This window comes from Centroberyx gerrardi, chromosome 12 (genome assembly GCF_048128805.1).
Source record: "Centroberyx gerrardi isolate f3 chromosome 12, fCenGer3.hap1.cur.20231027, whole genome shotgun sequence".
In the NCBI taxonomy this organism is placed as follows: Eukaryota; Metazoa; Chordata; class Actinopteri; order Beryciformes; family Berycidae; genus Centroberyx; species Centroberyx gerrardi.
In genome coordinates, this window is record NC_136008.1 from 9,984,652 (window position 1) to 10,008,358 (window position 23,707).

Genomic DNA, 23,707 nt, shown 5'->3' on the forward strand with positions numbered 1-23,707 from the left:
GGGTAAGGCATAATTCTCTGCACAGGTAAATATATTTTAATGTCATTTGCTTTCAGTCGGTTAGCTTTAGTGATAACCTGCACGTGGTCAGTTGGTAAAATGGAACTTATTGTTTTCGTTGCGAGGAAGATAATGTCCACTGTCGACATTAAACTGCCTACTAGCTAGCTAGCTAACCTATAAGCTAAATTGCTAGCTATCAAAGCTATGTATGTTGAGAAGCAAGTGGTAGTGGTAACGATAGTAGACTCAGCTAGCTAGCCATTATTAATTTATCGGGGGGTCACAGACTGGAAAACTAGCTTTATGAAAAGGGACAAAATGATTATTGCTGGCTTTACAGCCAAGTCTGATAAAAAGTATGAATAACAGGCATGGTATAACGTTAGACATCTTACTTACTAGTACGAACCAGTGTTTGATAAAACGTTATATTGCTAGCAGCTAGCTAGCGAGATGCTTCTGATGCTAGTAACGCTATGAGCAAAGATGGATTCTGTGATATAACATCAGGTTAGTAATCAACCTGCAATTTACTAACACAGCTAACGTTAGCTGGCTAACGACTTCACTATCGACATTAAGTTGTAATTGTCAGTTAAGTTAGGGAGCACAGCGTGTTTGACAGGCTACTCGGTGTTTCTAAAGCGAACAGTATTAGCAAATCGTGTGAACGTTGTGTTGAGTATGAAAAAGTAATTGACATTGTCGTATCTGCATGACATCTTCTCTCTGATACGCTTAATGTTACCTAGTAAGCTTGTCAGCTATTTTTCCGTTATTAACTAACACGTTAGCTAAGTTTAGCTATCGTTGTCTCGTGACTTTGTCTGTTCTGTCATTGAAATCAGAAAGTTCTAGATGCCGGTGGGGCAGTTCTCCCAAAGCAGGGTCTATTGTATTCTATTAGTATTTAGCATTCATTATTTATTTTTTTTACTTGGAAAAAGACTTAACATCCTCTTTGTTTAGAGACACGGAAAATCTGCTTTCTGAGTGAACGCACTTGTTTAGACTGGCATTTGTTATGGTCAAACCCCCGTTTTAGGCATAACATGACGGTTATAAACAGATGATTGACTCCAAGGCTCAGGCGAGCCAAAAGTGGGAAATTACCCCTTGCTGTCAGAACAGCTGTCAGAATGCTGTCAAGATCATGGATGTATTAAGGTCAAGATGCAGCGGTGTTTTTGTGGGTATTACACTGGACTTGAAATATCTCTTTAATGTCCAAGCTGATCTCCATTTTTGCTAGACAATGCTGTCTTTTGAATGGAAGGCTCCTCTTTGCTTGAAGGGAAAATAAATGTAAATAAAGTGTAATAGAAAATTATTTTCCCCTCTTATCTTGCTCACCATGTTTTTTTGCAGGTTGTAACTGTGTGAGTGTGCAGTCCTCTTCGCTGAGGCAAGAGAGGCGGCCGGGACCATGAGTGAGAATGGCCCTCATACGGAGGCGCCCATGTATTTCGAGGTGGAGGTGGATCCGCTGGAGCGGGATGAGGAAGAAGATGAGGACAAGATCCACTTCGACAAAGATGATGACCTGATTGCTGAGCCTTCGTCGTCGTCCGGTCGGGTGTACGACCGCACTACAGTGCTCATTGAGCAGGACCCCATCCGGCTGGATGAGGAGGGAGAGGAGGATGTTCACTGTGGAGGGGACGAAGATGGAGTCACCTTCTTAACTGAAGGGGAGGGGGATGGAGATGAGGAAGAGGGCTCTCTGGCCTTCATGGCCGACCCGGACGGCATGTCACAGGGTTACGTGCACCACACCATTTCACCAGACCAGATCCAATTCATAATCAATCCGGGCTCCACCCCCATGCCACGCAACATAGAGGGGGCCACACTCACTCTGCACTCCGAGTGCCCAGAGACCAAGCAGAGAGAGGTAGGCCTAAATGTGCACCTTTCCTCAATATGTAAAAAATGGCGTGCTGCAAAATACTGACTGAATGTGTATGTTCTATTTGGTTATCATTGTCTTATGAATGCTCTGTAATTCAGTGTATTTAAAACTGATAGGCTGTAGCAGTCAGCGTGATGTGGTTCTGTGTACTACGTTTACTTAGCCATACATAATCGTGAGGAACTGTACCCCAAAGAAAGCCTTATGTAGAATACAGATTTTTCAAAGCATTATATTAAAATATTTTTAAGTTGCACATTTAGCTACCAGAGACAGTGTTATGAGCCTTATTTCTGTGCACACTTTATAAGTGATCACCACAAACTTTATGTAATGTGGAAAGTAGGTTAAATCTTCTTATTCAAATAGGCTTATTTTAATTTGGAGGAGAGTACATCTTTTGTTTTCTTAGTTTTTACAAGGATATCTCATGCATTAATAGACCATTAGGAGCACTAATTAAGTGCAGAGTAAACCTGAGTGTGAGTGTACGTGAAAGAGTAAAATAGTTTCATTTGAATAGGGAGCCTCGTTTTTGCCTCTAGGCATTCTTCTTCCATTCAATTCCGTATGACAACTTGAATTCATTCTCATATCCCAGTTAGCACATACTGCACACAGAGGGATAATATACAGAATGTGACTTATTATTGCCTTTCAAGCTGAAGTAATTGCTTGGTTTGTAGACTTCTTGTTCCAGCAGCTCTGTCATCTCAGCTAACTACTCAGCGTACTGGTGGCTAAAGACTTGCCTTGTCTTACAAACTTGTTTGAGGTAGTGTTTCAGGGACTTGCCTTTTCTCTGTGAAATGCAAAGTATGACTGCAGATTGCAAATAAGATAAGAAGCCAGAGGGCCTTCCAAAAGCTGTCCTATCAGCTAGGAACTTGTAGCTCATTAGGTCCAGGCTCAGCCAAAAATTACATCCTCAATGCACCTAAAAGTTCAGCTTATGCTTTTAGCTGCGACTAGCCAATAATTTAGGTCTGTCGGTCATAAAAATTTCAAAAGAACTTTGCTGTGCATGTGCCAGTGCGGAAAACAGCAGTATACTATATGAGCCTAACTGCTTCATCACTTTGAGTGTAACTCGGTTGGTAAAGCATAGCTTTGCCGCAACAGAGATCCTGGGTTCAAATCGCGAGTGAGTCAATTTAGCGCCAATCTGGTTGCAGTTTATCACGAATTGTCATTTCATGGTGTCGCCGTGTTGTCACCATGTTTCAGTCAGTGCTAGACCTGCTGTGTTTTAGGCGCTCTGCTGGAATCCATCCAGTCCTGTCCATCCAGTCCTGACTCTTGTCCATGCCATCATGCACCTGCATCATAACATTGATGGAGGGGAAACTGTATTGTTCAAAATCGGACATAAAAAATAGGACAGGGCAAAGTCAAAGATACAACTTATTGTTCAGTCACGTCCGCTGGCATTTGCTCAGTGTGTTGCGTTATTATGCCCCACAATGCAGACCTTTTTGTTCTTTGGTGGTCTGTGGTCTCTGTGTAAATATTTTATATTTTAGTGTATGCTCACATAAGCACCTTGTCAGCATAGCATGATTATGATTGAAATTAATTGTGAAATGGATCCTGATCACAATTATTGATCACAATTAACTAGGGCTGCCCCCTAATAGTCGACCAAACGTTAGTCGATGAGAAGAGTCTTAGTCGACCAAGTTTTCATTGGTCAGTTAGTCGCAGGAAAAAACAAAACAAAAACAAAAAACAACCTCAAACTCCATTCGGGAGCTGCGCCTTGTCGTTAAAAAGTTATTAGACCAGGGTTGCCAACTTTGGGTACCTGGCTGGAGTGAGATTTTGATGCCATCAAACTACAAAGCAAGGAATCTCTGTCTGTCTGTCTGTATGTATGTATGTATGTATGTATGTGTGTGTGTGTGTGTGTATGTATGTATGTGTGTGTGTGTGTGTGTGTGTGTGTGTCCTTTGCATATCTCGACAACCGTTCATCCGATCTACTTCACACTTGGCAGGTGTATTGCTGGGGACCCAACGACGTGCAGTGTCGGATTTGGTGCAATTTGGACACGCGACACGTTCAATATTAATAAACTTTGAATAAACAAGCGAACAGGCTCTGTGCAGCAGCGGGGCTCAAAGCAAACGACTGATAGCCTACGCCTATTGTGTGGTTTTTTTGGGTGAACCACAGTGTATTTCACCGGTGTTTCTGACCGCGAGAAGCCGCGACTTGGGTGTGTTTTTTCCCGTGAACCAGAGTGTATTTCACCGGTGTTTCTGACCGCGAGTAGCCGCGACTTGGGTGTGTTTTTTCCCGTGAACCAGAGTGTATTTCACCGGTGTTTCTGACCACGAGTAGCCGCGACTTGGGTGTGTTTTTTCAAAAAATATATATTTAAATAATTAAATTAATATCATAAACGTGCGACGACTAGTCGACTAATGGCTTGAACTAACGACTACTAGTCGACTAGGAAAATCTTTGGTCGGGGGCAGCCCTACAATTATCAGTCTCCTGACTTTGGAAACAAAATTGTTTTGTAGGTAGAGACTGAAAAATGGGACTGATTTCAAACTTGCTGGAGTCTTAATTCACACATGCACATAGTAGACCTGTTCTTTGCCTCAGAGTTGGTGTTTCTGCAGCAGCAAAGGGAAGGTGTGTCACAGCAGCCTAAAGGGCCATTCACATTTCAGCGAAAAATGCAGTGCAAGGCACTTGCGCTCACCGTGTTGAGAAGCACAGTGTTGTAACCTCTCCACCACACTGGGTGGTGCCAATTGAAACCAAGATTTTACTTTCACCTACAGCTTCTGTGTAACTACGCACTCAATACTTCTCAAGGCACAGTGAAAGTGAATAACATGAGTTTTTCAGGTTGATTTTTGTAATATATCATGTAATTTATCATGTATGGTACTGATGTTTTTTGATGGTATGGATTATTAAATTGAGGGGAAGGATTGGTTGAGCTTTTACTCCATTTTGGAAATCACGACATGTTGGAAGGGGTTAAAACTGCAATTTATTTGACCTCAGCGCAGCACGATGCGCACTGCTCACCGCATGGGACTGTGCACAACACTGGCTCGCAGCAAAACTGTTTCCAAAGGACTCAGTGGCCGAGGCACGCACAAAATCTTTCTTGCGCTAAAATGTGAATGTATCTTTGCGCATCTTGCACTCATCATCATAGTGGTTTTTGTGATGATTTTTCAGGTGAATTAACAAGTTTATTGCATTACTCTGAGGTGCAGCAACAGTCCCAGGCGGCACAGTTTGTATTTGCAAGACATAATTTCATTTTTAACTGAGATCTATACAAATGGTAGATTATGATACAATTTTACTATGATCTACTATCTGTCTGTCTATTTATCATTAGTGGGTCTGTCCATTCTATCCTGAATCCTACCCTGAAACTAATCCGTGTCAGCCATGCCTCATCTAAACTCATTCAGCTTAGTTTCTTTACGATGAAAAGTGGTTGAGAATAGAGACAAATAAGCTGCACACACTACGGATTGGTCATTGGCATTCAAAATGAGATGTAATTGAATCTTTAAGTACTATTGAATTACGCTATCATCATTGGAAGCTAAAATCACGATGTATGATTAATTGTGCAGCACCAGTTTTGGTCTCAGTGGTTGTAGATGCCTCAGAGCGGCCCAACACTCGGTGAACTCGCTGTAAGTATTCTTGCATAAACATTTAATTTGCCCTGGAGTGGTCTTTTCCTCTATGCATGTGGGAGGCCGAGGCATACCCTACCCACTTACAATGATCAAACTGATGGTGGAGAAGAGTCACGATGGTGTGGGAGATGGATATAGTACTGAGCTAACATGCTTTAGCAGGCTTCCCACTGTGGGTTTGCATGCATGTTAGCTGAACAACTGATCTCTCCCACATCCTTAGGTTAAAAATGAATAGCATTAGCCTACCCATCAGTCAGATCAGTGCTTGTCAGTAAGACTCTTAGGCTTTACTAAAGGGGAATTTAATCAGCTTGATATCAGTTTTATTTGAACAGCTAAGCAAATTTGTCCATTTCATGGTGTAATTGAAAATGGTACCAGATGTCAGCCAACAGTTTTAAAAATAACCACAACCTGGCTTTGGATTGCTTCTGCCATTGTGTCTGAGTGCGTGTGTTTTGAAATGGCAAATTGAGTCTGCCGGGTTGCATAAGGATTATTATAGGCTTTTGACTGATGCAGTGTCATTTTAATGGGGTCAGGGGCAAACACACAGACTTTGTCTTGATAGTCATGTCTGTGGAAATTCATGTCAGAAAATTAGTCTACCTCCTGTTTTAACTCCATCTCTAAGAGGATCAGGGCAATAAGTTACAGGAATAACATTAGCTGTGAAAGGAGATTCTCTTTGTCGAGGGGGCCAATCCAGAGCTTCCTCCTCCCAGCTTTGTGCTCTGACAATACAGGATAGCATTTTTCTAAGAAGAGAGGGGACTGCTTTTATTCGCATGGCCCCAGGGCCTTTTGTGTGAGAACAGAGCAGGAGACTGCCACGCCGCAGTTGAGCTTGGTGCTGTGAAACAGAATTGGCTGGATGTATTGCATGAGGGTTAGAGTCACCGCTGTCATGCGCTCACCCACTCTGCGTGTTGACGGGTGGCTGAGTCATTGAGTTCAAGTCCCTTCTAAAAGGTCACACTGACTCAGTCTGTCGCTTCGACGTATGGAGGGGCTCGTTATTGCTCAGCTGAATTCAGACACAATTTACTTTATCCTTGGCTTTGTGAAATACTGCATAAAACCCTTGGTTAGTTGATATTAAAGAGAGGTAATTTGAGCTTTTTCCTAAGCCTCACAGTGGTTTACTCCTGTATAGATGAAGTCAAAATAAATCTCTCATCCTCGAATAGCATCATGCTGTTATGCTAGCGGTTGTCTGTGCAGACTTGAATCCCCATCTTTAGGTACTCGCTTCTTACTCTCTCCTCCTCCTCTTCTCTATGTTCCTCTCTCAGGTGAAGCGTTACCAGTGCATGTTCGAGGGCTGCACACGGACCTACAGCACGGCGGGCAACCTGCGGACACACCAGAAGACACACCGGGGCGAGTACACATTCGTGTGCAATCAACAGGGCTGCGGAAAGGCCTTCCTCACCTCCTACAGCCTCAAGATCCACGTGCGCGTCCACACCAAGGAGAAGCCCTTTGAGTGTGACGTGCAGGGCTGTGAGAAGGCCTTCAACACTCTTTACAGGTTAGCCTAAACACAAGCTTTAAAATCTTTTTTTTTTTTGTCATGGTGCTGTTGCTAAGGTGCTGTGTGTACCAGAGGGCAAGTTCAGGTCAGGTAGGTCAGACACAAATCATGTCTGTTGTTTACTTAGCAGTGTCTAATTAATAAAGAGATGTAAAAGTTGTCTTATTGTGAAAATTTTACCTCAACTATGAATCTTGGCACCTTAGCTGCAAATTTTCACACAACTCCTCAAATCCTCCTCTCATAATCAGAAAGAAATACTCTTATCTACTCCATCTTTGATTACTCATGTCAACGAATGAGGAAACGCTTCCTCTCAACAATTCTCATCCTTGTCTCATATTGATTATGGTTAATATTTGCAGTTTTACTAGGTGTTTTAAAATGACTTTTAGCTAGTTGCCGAAGTAGCTTGAAAAGCATTTGTAGCTATTATTTTTCAATGTTATACATGATTTTGCCATTGAAATAACATGTTGAAACAAAAATATTAACATTCTAAAATTGTTAACATCTTCCCTGAGCAAATATGTAGCTAGGAACTCTTAACACTGGAACATAGAGACAACGCCGACAGCCAGCTCTTGCCTTGACAGAAAGCCAGCTGGTGTGTGGAATAACACAAACACTAGCTTTGACTTAACGGCTATTACAGCAAAATTGTAAAATACAAAATAGTTGTTTTTTGTTTTTGTTTTTTACTGAACTACAGTGATAAAGATTCAATAAAGATCTATTAAAACATTTATTTTAGATCTGTTCTGAAGAGGTAAGCTCGCATTCTGTATCAGAGAGAATGAGAGAACAAATTTTGAAAGGTGCTTGTGCGTCAGAGGAAGTGCTTCTCGCAAGCCTTTGAAGGTTTATCTCTTTGTCAATCACACCATTTAGATTGTGGCCTTGCATAAATGAACAGGTTAAGGATGTGATTTTGATTTTTCACTCTCACTTAAGTGTTCTCATGGCAGCTGTTACAAGCCAAACTTGTAGTTAAAATGCACTTACAATAAAGGATAAGTAAATGATTATTCAGTTACTTACCTAATTTGATCAATGCCTAATATGTTGTTAGTTTGTATTTTCTCCATTTAGATTTGGCTGTGAACTCAGGAAATCCATAACAGAGCCCTTTGGTCTGTATTGGTTCAGTTGCTATGACAACCTGCCTTGGGCTTGGTGGAGCTGTGCCACTGCCATCAACTCCTTGTCAGACGCTGTTACTCAGGGCAGCCAACCAACGCCACACAGGGGTGGCTCCCCTTTTTAATAACATTACTTTCCTCTCCCCCCTTACCTCCTACCATGCCACCCAGTCTCTGCTTATAAGACCAGATGGAGATATATGTCTACTGCCTCAACTGTGTCCTTTCTAAATTACAGACCTCTGTCGTGTTCAGTTGTTTTCTCTATGGGGGTTGTAGAATTTGACCTGTTTCTTTATTTGGGATCTAGGTTCTGTTGTAATCTGAATGTGGAAGGGTTAAGAGTTTGAATGCCTTTGGGTTTGCTTTTCAGGCCGTGTGAAATTAAGTGTAAAATGAAAACACTAGTTAGCATTTAACCGCACTGTGCTTAGTTTGTTTCTCTCTCTAAGCCTCCCCTTGTGGTTTAATGAAACACACTTGTTTGTCTCTGCAGACTAAAAGCACACCAGAGACTTCATACAGGCAAGACATTCAACTGTGAATCGGAGGGATGCACAAAGTACTTTACCACACTCAGCGACCTGAGGAAGCACATTCGCACACACACTGGGGAGAAGCCATTCCGGTGAGCAATGTCATCATCACACTGGGTTTTAATCTTTCACTAGGAAGAAGACATCTGCCGTGGAGAGAAGACCCAGTGTTTTCAATAGCCATTGTTAGACAGCTCTTTTAGTCTATTTTAATGATTGCTAGTCTAGGGAGATACTTCTGGATTTTAGTAGTTAACAAGTGTTGTCAGGGGAGCTGTTGTTGCATAGAGGACCAAACTATTAGTGAATTTCAGTATTCAGCACTTCTTGTGCCTTTTACTGCACCTGAAAGTTGCCGACATGTAGATTAAATCTAGGGGGGGTCACTCACCTAGCAGCAGCATTGCTTTACAGTAGATAAATGATCAAAGCTAGTGTCTTGAAAATGTATTGCACTTTATTTGCATATAATGTTCTGTGTTTCTGACATGATTTGTTCTATCCTTCCCTCAAGGTGTGACCATGATGGCTGTGGCAAAGCTTTTGCTGCAAGTCATCACCTAAAAACACATGTACGGACACACACAGGTACTGGTTTATTTTATGTAACCTCTATTTGTCTAGGGAAGCTTGACTGGGCATGTGCTCTTTTCCAGAAATGCCTGCTTTGCATTCACACAGTTGCACACATTCACACCTGGGATTGGTCAGTACAACCATTCTTCAGCTGTTGGCCTCTGAGCTGATCGACTGCTGCTTGACTGAAACAGTTGGAGACTAAGTGCTTTGCTCAAGGGCACCTTGAGTACTTGTTAAGGGAGGGGAAACAGTGTTTTTCTTAAGTGCCAGCTACTGACCTGATAGGCAGTTACTTTTCAACTGGCTACTTCTTGTTTTTAATATGTGCAATTCTCTCGAGTCTGATGGCTGTATTGATGTTTGGAACCTTGGAGTCGCGCATCAGACAGACCTATCTATCTTTACAATTTGTTTTAGTGCTGTGCCAGTGCAAGAGATCAAAGCTTTGCTCTTGTTGCATTTCTTCCAATCCAATAGAGCCTCCTATTGTGAAAACAAAAGTGAACCTTAAGATTCTGTGGTCAAACTGCTTGCACGTGCTTGCAATGGTGTGTGCTATCAAACAATCACTCATATACAGTATAAGGTGAACATGAGTGCAATGTCCCTACTTGGCAGTTCAGTTTGACTCGACACATTGCACTGACAATTTGCAAGGACATTTAATTAGTTAATTTCACTGTTTCATATCAGTGCTAACATTGGAGAACACTGCGAGAGACGAGACAGGAGCAAACACCTTACTTCCACTTTCTTATCCAATTTCCGCATTTTCCTCTCCAATATAAAAGTTTCAACCAATACCTCATGTTCTCTGCGGTTACGTTCTTTCAAACATTCTCACTATGGCAGATGGTGGAACAAGTGAATGCTTTAAAATGCTGCAAAGAATTCCTCCAAAGTTTGAAATATAACAGCAACTGTTATTTTGACTGAAGTCTTGCCTCTCACCTTTCAGTCTCTTCCCCTACTCTTCCCTCCCTCCCTCCCTCCCTCCCTCTACTCTTCCCTCCCTCCCTCCCTCTACTCTTCCCATAGGGGAGAAGCCATTCAACTGTCCCAGTGATGGCTGTGAGAAGACATTCAGCAGCCAGTACAGTCTAAAGAGTCACATCCGAGGCCATGACAAGGGCCAGCCCTTCAGTGTCACCCTCACCCATCCACTCTCCGAAGTGAGTCACAGCACAGCAACTTCTGACTCTGACTATTTGTCCCTTTTGCCGGCACAGTGGTCATGCTCTCTATGTACAGTTCTAGTGCCCCATATTATTCACTTTCATGAATTTGTTTTTCAAATGTGCTATGTTCCAGGATAAGAATAATGTGCCTTGTGATATTTAGGGTGTTTCTTGAATGAATTTGACTAATACATTCTTGCATACATAAGTATAATTTGCCACACAGTTGCCTCTCCCTTTATTCAAATGATGCAAACCACAAGTTTAATTTCCTGAGGGGAGGCATTCTAGTTGGGGTGCCAGTCCAAAAGCTGAAAAATCTGCCTGATGTGAAGAATTGAAGCAGTTGCTTAGGGAGGGGTCCAAGTCGAGTTGTGATGCATTAACTGGAGTAAATCTGTGAAAAAGTTTTGTGACTTAACTTTAAATTAAACCACTCAAACAAAATCTAGTTTTGAGTCCAAAAGGCATATGTTTACATTTATATTTATTTATATTTATATGCAATAGATATTGACAGAATATTCTTTTGAGGGTGAACTGTTACTTTAAGCAAAATTTAGATTCCTACATTTGTACATGTGACACTTTTTTTCCCCTGATTTGCCATCATGACGATTGATTGTGTTCAAAATTGTGTCACTTACTTCACTGTAGAGTTTTACGTACCCCCAGTTGCTGGTATCACTGCTCTCCAATATACACTGAAAGGGCCAAAGCAGTCCCCAACAGTGGAACCCAAAAAGTGATTAAAACACATCTTTTCAACACAGTAACACCCACACTGCAATTGGACCTGCCTACATCATTCTCCATTGCCTGAAACATACCGTGTATATTGGATATGTTATTTTAAGTAGTGTCATCTAGTTGGCAAGTAGACCTTTCAAATATACTGATGCCGCGTTCATGTCATATCTAATAGATATGTGGGGGGGGGTTTGCGGGCTCCAATATCTCCCACCTGGCATCATAAATTGCAGAAGTGTGTCAACATAAGCAGTAAACATAGCAGACAATTCACCATTGTCAGCAGTCCAAGGTATTAAAAATCAAAATGATCAGTTATATTCACACTACTGTAATACAATCAGCAGTACTTATGAAAAGTGAGAAATATGCTTGTTTATGGTTGATTTTAAATTCATAAATACAAATGATTTTGGATGTCTGCATTCCAACGAGTAAAATGCATAAAGAACGCTTTCAAGCTGAAGCAACAAAATCCCATTCCGCTGATTATTATGATATGATGTGAATGCGACAAGAGACCGGCAGCCAGCAAAGTAAACAAGGAAGTGTGTGAGCAATGCTAAAAAAGTTTCAAATGGACTATTATAACCCAAATGTTGTGATAATTGTTTGGCTTAGTTGACAATTTAAAGACATGTAACTGCAGTGTGAGTTATTGTGTTGAAAGGGTGTGTTTTAAACACTTTTTGGGTAAAACTGTTGGAGTTTGCTTTGGCCTTTTCAGTGTATTGGAGAGCAGCGCTCCCGGCGAACTGGAGATAGGTAAAGCGACAGTGAAGTAAGTGACAAAATTGTGAACACAATCAATCGGCATGATGGCAAAAACTAGGAAAATAAGGCCCAGTTTGAGAATAACCGGAATAATCCTTTAACCTGTTTGCATGATTCAGCACTTGTCCCATATGCAGCGGCAGGTTTAATTATTAATTCATCTCTAATTACAGGATGCAAATCACTCGCTGTGCCTCAGTGACTTAAGCCTCATTTCTACAGACTCAGAGCTCCGAGAGAACATCCATAATGTAAGTCTGGCCTTTGCTTTAGCACTGTCAAATAGGCATTTGATTGACGATGAAGATGATCTGTCTGATATGGTCAAGATATTGTTTTTATTAACAAGCAGCTAATTTGGCACCTTAAGCTCAATTGTGTCATTTCATATCCTGAGTAATTAAGGCCATGGAGCCAATACATCAGTGTCTGGCTGTCCTAATACTTAGTGAGCTCACTTTATCTATTTATTAAATGCCTCATTAATTGTAATTGTATTCCAGGCTCAGAATTTGGACCTGAACAATGTGACCCCTGTGAAAATCTTTGAGCTCATGTTCCAGAGTCCTGAAAATAGTGTCAGTCAAGACGATGCCCATCCCAACGGCAAGTATTTTTTAAAACCTGTCAGTTTGAATTGAGTTGAATGTTCTCTTCCACTGACGGCGGGTTCTTTTCCTTCTTCAGAGAGCCTTGCTGAAACCTTCAGCCTGGAGACCTCTGCCCAACCGGGAGTGACTGATGCCTCGCCTCTCCTCTCCTTCTCTCTCAATCCTACCTCCTCATCCCCTTGTCACCACACAACTGCGGTCCTGGAGGCTCCTTCCCAGCTCAGCCAGACCTCCTCCTCTCAGACCTCCACCCCTGCCTCTATCAGCGCAACTGTCAGCTCGACCCAGCCAGCCCCCTTCGTCCACCTAACAGGCCCCCAGCAGACTCCTGATGTGCCTGCCCAGGCTCCAGTCCAAGCACCAAATCATGTCACCCCACAGCACTACGTGGCACTGCCACCCACATTCCTGCAGCCAGATGGCGCTGCCCAGACCACTCCTCTAGCACCACCCATTGTCTCTGCTCCTCCTCCAGTGGTTCCAGCACTGACCACCACAGTGCCAGGCACCACCGCTGTTTCTGTTGTTGCAGCCACCACTACAGATGCTCTACCGGCTGTGGCTCAACCTGTGCCTTTGGCCACCAACCCAGCCCCCATTCCTGGCCCTGGTCTGGCTCCCACCTCCACCACCATCACCATAGCCCCCACCCAGAACCTGCTGCAGCCTAGCTTGGTCATGTCCGACCAGAACCTGCAATGGATCCTCAGCAGCGCCACTAACAGCCAGCAGAACCCAGAGCAAACGGTGAGTAGAGCATCAACTCCTTAGTGTGGGTTGCATAGAAATGCACTTTATAGATGGCTTTGTAGTTTGGGCTATAAAGATTTGAAAACGCATTGCATCACGCACGCAACATAGGATTTCTTTTTTTTTTCTTTCCTTGTTGTGCATATGCTTACATTAGAGGATTAGCCAAGCACGGGGTATCGCACACTTAACAATATAACTGGTGTCAGAAGCTCTAATCTTGCAGGAACATGCGCAATCCAACATGAATTAATATGTATTAATATGCACAATAATGCAAAAAAAGAGAGAGAGAGATGCAGTCAGCTTGGTCTGTGCACTTTGCAGTAAGACAGTAGGTGAGTAGCCTTTATCAGTAAAAAGGTAATGTTAGCTAGGCTCGCTTACACACACACCTCACCCCCCAGTTCTCACAATGGGCAAATGTGGTAAAAATCAGCCCGATAATCCTCTAGTGTGTCCCCAGCCTTATCTGCATTCTGCTTGATTTGACTGTGATGCTGAATGTTTGTTCACAGCCACATCAAGGAGCTCCAAAAGTGGAAAAGGTTTTCTTCACCACCGCCATACCAGTTGGAGGAAATGCAGGTAAGTGAATGTATTCCTGTTCATGTTGTAGACACTGGCCAAGAGACTGCATTAAAATTGTATATTTTTCTTGCCTGCTTAGCATTATTAGGGTTAATCAAAAGACTAGATTTATACCTAGCCAGAAAGCCCCTGATAACATACTATCATAGTGTCATTATGATAAAAATGCGATTCCGAGACTCAGGCATGATTAACACAGGATGATAGAACAGTCTCTCACGTTTTGCACCTGAGATTGCTATGGTGTTGACCGCAACCAAGAGTTCTTTCAGTCCATGTGGGATGAGCATGTGCTCTTCCTCAGATAGCATCTGAGGAAGAGTGCTATGCATGAAACGTTGCTTATCGTGTATGTAGTATAGAGGCCTATCACTGTTCTATTTTGCTCTTAATGCGTCTTAGTGATTTATGCCTACTAAGCAATTCATACATTTTCACCTTTGGCATTGAAGTGGCTTCCGACTTTTTCATCTTCATCTTTTTACATCGTCATTTTATTTTTATGTGCCCGGTGAGCCAACTGGGAAAGGAATGACAAAGGATGGTCATCGACCGAGCCAGTTGGCTGTGTCTGTGTTGTTTTTCTCACCACTTTTTCTGTGTTCCAGGCAACTCTGTCCAGCAGATTGGCCTCAGCTTGCCGGTCATCATCATCAAACAAGAGGAGTCCTGCCAGTGTCACTGTGCCTGCAGAGACTCTGCTAAAGACAAGAGCTCAAAGAGCACCACCTCCACAGTTTCAGTCGTAGCGCAGCAGCAACCTCCAGAGCCCCCTCCTCCCCCCCTGCCGCAGCCCCCAGAGCCTCCACACCTTCCAGCCACCTCATCTCCCTCATGCTGCCTCCCCGAGTCTTCCTCCAAGGCGGGTGAGGTCGGACTCGGTATCCCCTCTTCCTCTTCTTCCTCAGCGCAGACTTTTCCTACGGTAGTAAGCAGCACGGCTACCAACCCTCCTCCATCCGACGGATTAGCCAATATGGATGTCTCGGACTTCCTCTCGCTACAGAGTCCTGAGACGGCCGCCAACATCGAGGCCCTGCTGCTCGTCGCTGATGACTTCAGCATGGCCACCGACTGCAACAGCAATGGCAATCCTTAGAGGAGCGGTCTGCTGAGCTGCCGACCTCGCACCATGTGCTTGTCTGTTGCACCCACTCATCCACGGGCATTGATCCCTCCCACATCTTGAGTCATTCTCCTCAGCGAGGGCCTCTTCTGTGTCCCTATGTACTTTGTGCATAGCCACCCCTGTACCTGCAGTGCATTCTGTTCTGTATGGCGTTGTGCAACATGTATACAAGAGCTCTGAATCAAATTGTTCGAGTCTCTTGGCAGTAGTTTTTAGAAGCAGCATTAGTTTGCATATTATTTATGAGGTTTAGCGAGGCTAATTAATGCAGGGAAAAGGCAATTGATCCATTATTGTGAAACATACACTCAAGCGTCAAGCTATATAGAGTAACCCAAGCATATTCATTCTGAATTGACTTTGAATGAAACAAGTCAGTGTTGTCCAAGCACTGATACTTTGAAAATATTCCATTACCTGCCTTGAAGGTCATATACGTGAGCAGGAAAACAAAACTTGAGTTGTCTATATATATCCTTGTACTGTACTAAAGGTCCTAACAAATACTTAAAGCTGGTATGCAACTGACCAGAATGCACTGTATGTTAGAGGAATTTGGTATCGTTTTATCAAGTATCGTTCCCAGCAGAAATTAGAAGGCATTGGCTGCCCATTCCCTTGTATCGCCTTCATACAATGCCAAGATATGAAGTGATTTCCTCAGTATTTTTTTTTCCTAGGAAGACTAGCGTAGTCCAGAAAATGTGATTTCTTAGTTGTTTTTGCCATTTCTTTTCTTGACACATTTATTTACTAATTGAGAAAAGAACCTGTGATCAAATCTGCTTGCCTTTTTAAATGAAATTAAGTCAACGCATCAATAAGTTGCCTATAACTTAAACTAATATTTAATTTGTACATGTTAATTTATTTAAATGCTTGATCCTTTCATTATACTGGTATTACTGTTTTCTTAAAGATGGCTGAAAAATCATTGTAATTATTAATTTATTCCAATTACTTTCGGCGTATATTTGTTTTTAGTTCAGCTGTTTTTATTATGTTACTGATTTTCTTTCCTCCTAAGAACCTAATGGGTATTCCTAAAAGCAAGTTTCAGAAAAGAGGCACCTACAGTAGACTGCACAGTATAGCAAATAATCCTCTGGGATCTACTTGTTTGCAAAAATTGTCCACAATGAAACAGTAAGGAACTGCTGTCAACATCCCATGTTTTATAGGATTATGACCCACTCAGGGATGCATTAAGTCATAACTGATCCTGTTTCCCTTGATTTGTTACTCATCAGACATGCATTTCCTTGCCAGATGCCCCGTACTTGCAGTAGCCCTATTTTTTGCTGCACTCTTTCTTCCCTGCTTATTGCACACTAACTTGTTCAGTGAATAATCTGACAACTCGTTAGCTGAGGTGCGGCACCACTACAGACTTTATTTGTATACGACTGCTGTAAAGTAGTGTTTGAAAAATAATAATAATAACGGTGTGTCCTGGCGACAGTGTAAATACAGTACATTTAGTAGTGTAAACATCTTTGAAAAACTTGTAGATTGTTCTAGAATTTGTATTTTTGTATAGAATTTTGAATTACCTAGTCTCAGAGGTTGGAGCTAATGTATATCCTCTTCCCTTGCATTCTTCCCCAAGCAGGCAGTCACGTCTTATGCAGAAGAGTTAATGATTCATTTTTTGGGTTAGTTGAATAGTTCTACAAGCTTTTGGGCTTCTGTACAGTCCACATAGTAACATTGAATATACACAACACATAGCCTCCTGCTCAGAGAATAATATAACAGTATTGTTTCACATGGGACACAATGCAATGATTATATAGTAGGAGAGAAGGCATTATGCCCTATATATATATGATGTGTAGAGCTACTTGGCCTTACAACATAACTCGCTGTTTTATGAGCCTCCTTGCCTTGACAGTCTCTGCCTCGGACTCGCCATTGACATGCCCCCATACTCCAGTCATCTTCATTTAGTCTCAGTCAGTACCTTCTAGCAGCAAATCACAGCAAGGCAAAGACATTGGCAAGACACAAAAGCCTAGGTTTTGCCTAGAGCTGTATTGTGTGCCAGCGATCGTATCTGTAATTGTTTGGAAAGTCATTAATGGATGTGCAGCACTGCTGAAAAATACAATCAACTACGTTATACAGCTGCAGATTTTACATTTTACTATTCAATTCCAATGTGTAGTATCAAAGCAAAATGACATCCATTTAAATGACTACTCGAGACTTATGTCTGCCAGTTTATTTTTGCCATAATTGGCAGGAGTGGAACTTTCCCTTGCATGTCACAAGCGTTATGAAGGCAATTAGCGGACATCTTATGGAAGACTCCAGTCACACGTTTTATCCTCCAACTCATTCCGGATACATTCGATATCGCAAATGTCCCCAACATTTAAAGCTGGCTCTGTTGGAATATCAAATGTTGAGATTTCTCAGAAGTTCACAATTTACTTAATAGCTGTATTCCCCCCAGTTCAGTCACTAGGTTGAATTATTGCCAAGAGGCACACTCATACTGCCGTTAATATATTCATCAGTTCCATGCATACTATTGAGGAAAAGAACTATGCAATTTTTGAGTGTGGCATTCACTGAAGTATAAATACAACTGACTCCAGGACAAAAAAAAGAATTTACTTTTCCCCCTCATGGAGTGTGCCAGTCTGCAACAAACTGTAATTTGCAAAGTTCCTTATACAAACTGCAACTGGTTGCAAAAGTTGCCCCTCCAATGCGTACATATTAAGCATGCTTCTTGATGTTCAACTCCAATGCATTGCATTTGATAGATCACATTTGGAGTGGGGTGAATCTGGGCTTTGTAGTGTGTCTTTATCAAGTGCTTTGAACCATGACTTATCCTTTTTATACATGCTGTTTTGCCTCTGAGAACTGGTTTAAAACCAACTGGATTTGCTTGTAAACGAGGACTTGGTAAATGAATGATTCTGTTTTAAGAATTACTTTGGTCAAATGTAAGCAGCATTTTTTTTTACGTTATGGGTAAAAATAACTTGACATTTTCATTTGGTCTCATACTCCATTTTAGTCATCTCAGTCTTTCACATTCATCTTGAAAGTTGACATACATGGACAATTTGTTGACCCATCTTAACCAATGAAAGTCAAACTGCTCAAAATCAAGCACTGGTTTAGCCTTTTTGGTGTATAAATATGACAAAGCTGCCGATATTTGTTGTAATCATTAAGCAAAGAAATGGTTTTCGAATTGGAGGCCCAGGTTTGTCTGTCTTTCTGCAAAGTTTACCTGAAACGGTAACACATCAGCGAATCACTGATGGTGACATTTGTTTGGAAGCAGGATGTTTCAGCAGACAGGCCGTGGCAAACTAAACTGTATAGCAGCAAGTGCGTTTTGGAAATCTGTACATAGCAGAATTCTGCTTTCTCCAACATTTTCCGAATGGGTAATATGAAAAGGAAACAATATGCTTCCAAAGGAATGTCTTAACACCCAAAGAGTGAGGAATTGTTAAGGATTTGTATTTTTAAAAGAATGTATAATGTGAAAATGTTTGCTTTTGCTTGTTTTGTATAAAGTAATATTGTATTATGATAAATAACTTTTTGAATTGAGAGCAATATAATACTAATAAAACCTTATCCTTGTCACAGAAGCCTTTTGTTTCTCTTCCGCATCCTAGAAATTTCATAGTCCAAGAGTAACACTGCAAATAAGTGAAATTTAATAATTCAACATGAACATTTATTTATTTATTTTTTAAAAGCATGTGTTCCACTTCCAGTCACTTCTGCATTGGTAAGGTCACATCCTGGAGATCTTTCCTCTGCGGGACACAGTGAAGGAAGGTAAATGTTTAAGTTAAGTTGTAAAAGAGGAAGCAGGAGGGTGAACTTACCGCCAGGATACTGTTCAGATCCCTGGAATCCTTCAGGATGCTGTTACACAGAGTCATCATCTGGGACAGGTTAGCCAATTTGTCTTCAATCTCCTCTAGGCTCTGTAGTAGAAACATATTGATCACCTGACTGTAGGAGTTAGTGCAAAGCCACAAACTGGCCCAGAGCCTATTAGTGCTGGAACAATTAAGTCCATTAAACCGTCGGTCGATCTACAGAAAATTAAAATGGATTATAATTTTGTTAATAGTTTGTCATTTATCCAGACACAAAAACATTTGCTGGTTCAAAAGCTTCACAAATACTAAGATTTGCTTGCTTTTCTCCATTTCATATCATAAAAATTAATAGCCTTCTTTGGAAGGGGTTTAGCCATTTGTCATTATTTTTTGACATAGGCCAAATGATTAGGCTAATTACAAAAAAAAAAAATAATAATAATCATTAGTTGCAGCCTGATAGCTCAAAATGCAGAATTGGATGAACTGATCGTGACCTGTAATGGGATTGATGACTGGTTCTCTTCACTTGGCCGAGACAGTGCGTCTTGCTCTTGACTATCTGGAACCGTTTGACAAAAAGTACCGTAAGAAACACCGACAATGCAACAAATGAGCTACACACAACTGCATGTGTTCTGTTACCTGTACCGGTGGCCATGTCCGAGATACTCCACCTGTCCTGTAGCCCCGCGTTGCCATACCTGCGCGTTACTGCCTTTTTATATTAGTTAGTGCACAGGTGAGGAAATTTTACCAATCAGTGGACGAGAGCAGGTACAGACAATGAGTAAATCAATAAATATGCGTCCGTGTGTACAACATTTAGTAGGACAGGTTGGAGAACGGATAGGAGCCGTTTCTTCATATCATTTAATCTTTCCAAAATAACAGTTTTTTTGTTTGTTTTTTGAGAAGAGAGCATTTCATTACCCGACTGTGCCACATCTTCAACCTGCCCCTTTAAGAATAATGGCGTCATCGTTCGTGGGCGTAACCCGGAAGATACTTCTGTTATTTCATCAGGCGGCAGACAACATGCTGTAGTGTAGCCTGTGTTTTTTAAAGCCCTGCTTTATGAGGTCCGTTTATAACATCGGTGTTGAATTAATCAAATCAAGAGGTGCTCGCAGTTCTGCCGCGGCCCATCGACTGGGAGTAGAGATGTGCAAAGAGCTGAAGACAAAAGTGCTGCGTTGGTTGCCGCCGACCTCCAATGGGCCGTCTGCTCAGCATGAGGGCCAGACAGGTGTGTCACACAGCTAAAGTGCATAGACTGCCACATTTGACAGTAGGTGAAGGGCCTCGACAAATTTTGAGACACTTAGCGAGCGGTGGTATTTATGTATCATAGATAGAAAAGGTGCCAAAACCGCTGTACCTTGCAGAAGTGCGACAGATTGTAAACATTACAGTGTGTTGCATCATTTTCCTGTTTTTCCACATTGTATGTTATGTTATTGACTTGCCCCCCATGTGACATCTTAAGGTTTTGACATCCGCCTTGCTGTGGATGCTGCGTTGACCCTGCTTGCTTTTGAACTGTAGATGGTGCTGAAATCCTGAGTTGTACAGTCAAGGCTCTGCAGGAGGGGCAGGTGGTGGCCGTGCCCACCGACACCATCTACGGCCTGGCCTGCCTGGCCCAGAGCTCCGAGGCCATCAGGAGGGTGTACGACATCAAAGGACGAAATGGACAGAAACCGCTGGCCATCTGTGTTGGAGAAATTCAGGACATCTATAAGTAAGTATATGGACTTGTATCACCCAAATGAGAAGACCATGCTCTCCCACACTAAAGCACTTTAACACTGTAAAAAAAACAGCCATTGGTGATGTATTTTGCATTTCAGGTCACATTTTGCTGTGTGGTGGTATATGTTTCTTAGTGGATAGTGGACACGATATCATTTTGATATTTCCAGCGCAGCTACAGTGGAATTTGAGTGCAGAAAATTTTGTAGCTATCCAAAACATCAGTAGTAAATGCCAGGTTTTGGTGTCAGTCCCTCAGAATCAAAGAACAAGGGCTTAAACAGTCATAAAGTGAGAAATCCTGTACAAGAGGCAGAGAGACCAGTTCCTCCACTGACAGTAGCCTCATTAGACCAGAATGCAACGCAGCCACAAGAGTATGTGTTTTGAATAAGGGTCACAGACAAACCTCAGTGTTCATGAACTAGTTTGGTAGCTAGTTACATTTATATGGCCATACTCCCACCTTTGATTGAAAGCAACAAGTTCAGGTAAGTTCTCTGGGGGTTGTTGAAATTCTGGGAAATGTAGGAAATCACTAGTAGACGATGAAGCAGGATTGAGGGAAAGCAAGTGCAACAGAATGTTAAATGACAACATTTCATCACAAAATAACTCCTGGTACGTGTTGAACATCACAGATTGATGATATATAACAGTGGATTTTTCCTTTTTAATGATTCTACCACATGCCTCAACAAAAACCCCAGCACAGCTCAACTTGAATGTTGTTTGTTTTGCTTTCGTCACTGTGCAGGTACTGTAAGGTGAAGGTGAAGAAAGAGCTTCTAGGCGACCTGCTGCCTGGTCCGGTCACTCTGGTGTTTGAAAGGTCCGAGATACTGAACACAGACCTCAACCCCTTCACTCCGGTAAGTCCACATTTTTGAGTGAGTCCTACCCGCCTTGGAGACATGTATTCAAAACATTCATGCTCTTCCATATTTGAAAAGAAGTCAGCAACATACCAAAGCATTTATTATTTACTTTAGTCATTGCAGACATATTGAAGACTCAAAGAGCATGATTTTTGATTTCTGATTTTTGTAAATGTATTTATTTATTTTTTTGGTGGATGTCTATCAGCTGTTGTTTACATGTCCATATGTTTCCTCCAGCTAGTAGGTGTTCGTATCCCAGACCATGCCTTGATGAGGCGCCTCTGCCAGATGTGTGGCGAGCCACTTGCACTAACCAGTGCCAACATCAGCACACACAGCAGCACTGTGGCCGTGCATGTAAGTGAAAATAAACTAATCAGAGCGGGGAAATAATTAATCAGGGAAAATCTGCAGTGTTTAAATTCTCTGTTGCAACCCCACTTCGTGATTTAGGCTGATAAAACGGGTGTATTTTTAGATAAAGTGTATTGTCATCTGTAATGCTGCTGTGTTTTTCCTCTGCAGGAGTTCCAGGACCTCTGGCCCAAGCTAGCAGTGGTGGTGGATGGTGGACCAATAGGAGACCAGAGCCGCCTGGGGTCAACAGTGGTCGACCTATCAGTACTTGGCAAATACCGTGTCATCAGGCCTGGCTGGTGAGTTCAGGCACTTTCTGGTAGACCGTTGGCTTTCACTGGTTCCTGCACACAGACTTTTAACTGTGACGGTCTGCCACAATATCAGGCAAGATCACCACAAACAGCTGCCCACACTGATAAAATATGTGTGGAATAGGCTTATTGCATTGTGTTTGCATGCTTCTGGGCGGGGTCTGAGGAAAAAAATGTCTTCTTTGGTTCATCGTAATTGGTTAATGTCAACCTATATCTGTGAGAGTAGAAAGCTCTGGAAAATGTAGAGCATAGCGGTTTAAACAAAATCACGTCTCTTATTAAGTTATTTTTTATTGAGACAGTTTCCATTGAAAGACAATGACCATAATTCTCTTTTCAGTGCCCTTTCTGCTACGGTTGACGTGCTGGAGCGCAAATATGGACTGTCAGAGAACCCAGGGGAGGAATGAACTTTGAACTCTCCACACTCCATATCTCACGCTGAGACGCACAGCCAGCTTTGACCCGGGGCTTCTTCAAGAAAGATGAATCCTTTTCATGTTCACATGGAAGAGTGTGTGTTCTCCGGGAATGCTGAATAGTCAAGGAAGGTTAACCTTGAAGTCTGGAACAAGCCTTGTTTCTCCCGTGGATGGCGTTGTTCTGGTGGCTGCTTTGAGGAATGAAGACTCTCTTTGTTTTGTTTTTGTTTTTTTGGATGACCGTATTTTCTGCCTTTCTAATTGTCCATTATGTTGAGAAGTTTGTGGGAACTTCAAACTTAGTCAAATTTCTCTTCCATCTTCATCGGTTTTATTCAGAAACATGGAAGGAGGTCGGCTATGTTACAGGCTACTTGTTTTTTGCATTAGAAATTAAAACTTGATACATTTTCTATTGTCAAAGCAATGCGAGTTAACTCAGGAAGTGTCAGTTTGAGTTTTTATTTGGACTTTGTAACGGTTGTTAAGTCAAGCAAACGGGCTATTAGCCTTTTGTCTCGTCTGAATAAATTGAGTCCTTTTTTGATCAGTTAATGGAAAGGGATGGGAGTTTTGTGAATTACATATAGAATATAATTACAGATTGAATTCTATTTATTGGAGTGCAGAATTTGTTTCTTTTTTTGGGAACTGCCAGATGTCTCCTTTTATTACTTATTTCATCTGCATGTCCAGCTGCCTAATGATATGAATCTAACACTCAATTATGGTTACAGTAGCATTGTTTAAAGTGGCAATGTAAACTACCTTACATTTTGAAAGTTGGGAAATCCTGAGGTGATATGGTTTGAAAATCATCTGCAAGCTGTTCATGTTAAAAAACCTGGAGTGTTTTTCCTATCACCTTGATGGATTGTACAACCTTGTAATGGCAACAGTAAATCCTTCATACTTTTTCATCGTTGCTGT

General features: G+C 41.9%; 2 protein-coding genes across 2 annotated transcripts; both read left to right on the forward strand.

Annotated features, from left to right (window-relative positions):
- Positions 1–7: 7 nt before the first annotated feature.
- Positions 8–16,073, forward strand: mtf1 (metal-regulatory transcription factor 1). Its single transcript, XM_071913148.2, has 11 exons — positions 8–25; positions 1,372–1,897; positions 6,898–7,136; positions 8,778–8,909; positions 9,332–9,405; positions 10,435–10,568; positions 12,272–12,349; positions 12,602–12,708; positions 12,790–13,456; positions 13,978–14,047; positions 14,659–16,073. Exons 2-11 carry the CDS (start codon positions 1,430–1,432, stop codon positions 15,147–15,149), a joined length of 2,460 nt encoding a protein of 819 aa, XP_071769249.1. The 5' UTR covers positions 8–25; positions 1,372–1,429; the 3' UTR covers positions 15,150–16,073.
- A 3,986-nt stretch (positions 16,074–20,059) lies between these two features.
- Positions 20,060–23,571, forward strand: yrdc (yrdC N(6)-threonylcarbamoyltransferase domain containing). The gene is made up of 6 exons (XM_071913164.2): positions 20,060–20,294; positions 20,594–20,789; positions 21,558–21,672; positions 21,919–22,038; positions 22,207–22,337; positions 22,696–23,571. Exons 1-6 carry the CDS (start codon positions 20,123–20,125, stop codon positions 22,763–22,765), a joined length of 804 nt encoding a protein of 267 aa, XP_071769265.1. The 5' UTR covers positions 20,060–20,122; the 3' UTR covers positions 22,766–23,571.
- The last annotated feature ends 136 nt before the right edge of the window (positions 23,572–23,707 follow it).

Coding starts and splice junctions, on each gene's coding strand:
- mtf1 (XM_071913148.2), top strand. CDS start 1,430: ATGAGTGAGAATGGCCCTCATACGGAGGCGCCCATGTATTTCGAGGTG. Junction 10,569..12,271: donor TCACCCATCCACTCTCCGAA/GTGAGTCACAGC, acceptor CTCTAATTACAG/GATGCAAATCACTCGCTGTG. Junction 12,350..12,601: donor TCCGAGAGAACATCCATAAT/GTAAGTCTGGCC, acceptor ATTGTATTCCAG/GCTCAGAATTTGGACCTGAA.
- yrdc (XM_071913164.2), top strand. CDS start 20,123: ATGAGGTCCGTTTATAACATCGGTGTTGAATTAATCAAATCAAGAGGT. Junction 20,295..20,593: donor TCAGCATGAGGGCCAGACAG/GTGTGTCACACA, acceptor TTTGAACTGTAG/ATGGTGCTGAAATCCTGAGT. Junction 21,673..21,918: donor ACCTCAACCCCTTCACTCCG/GTAAGTCCACAT, acceptor TGTTTCCTCCAG/CTAGTAGGTGTTCGTATCCC.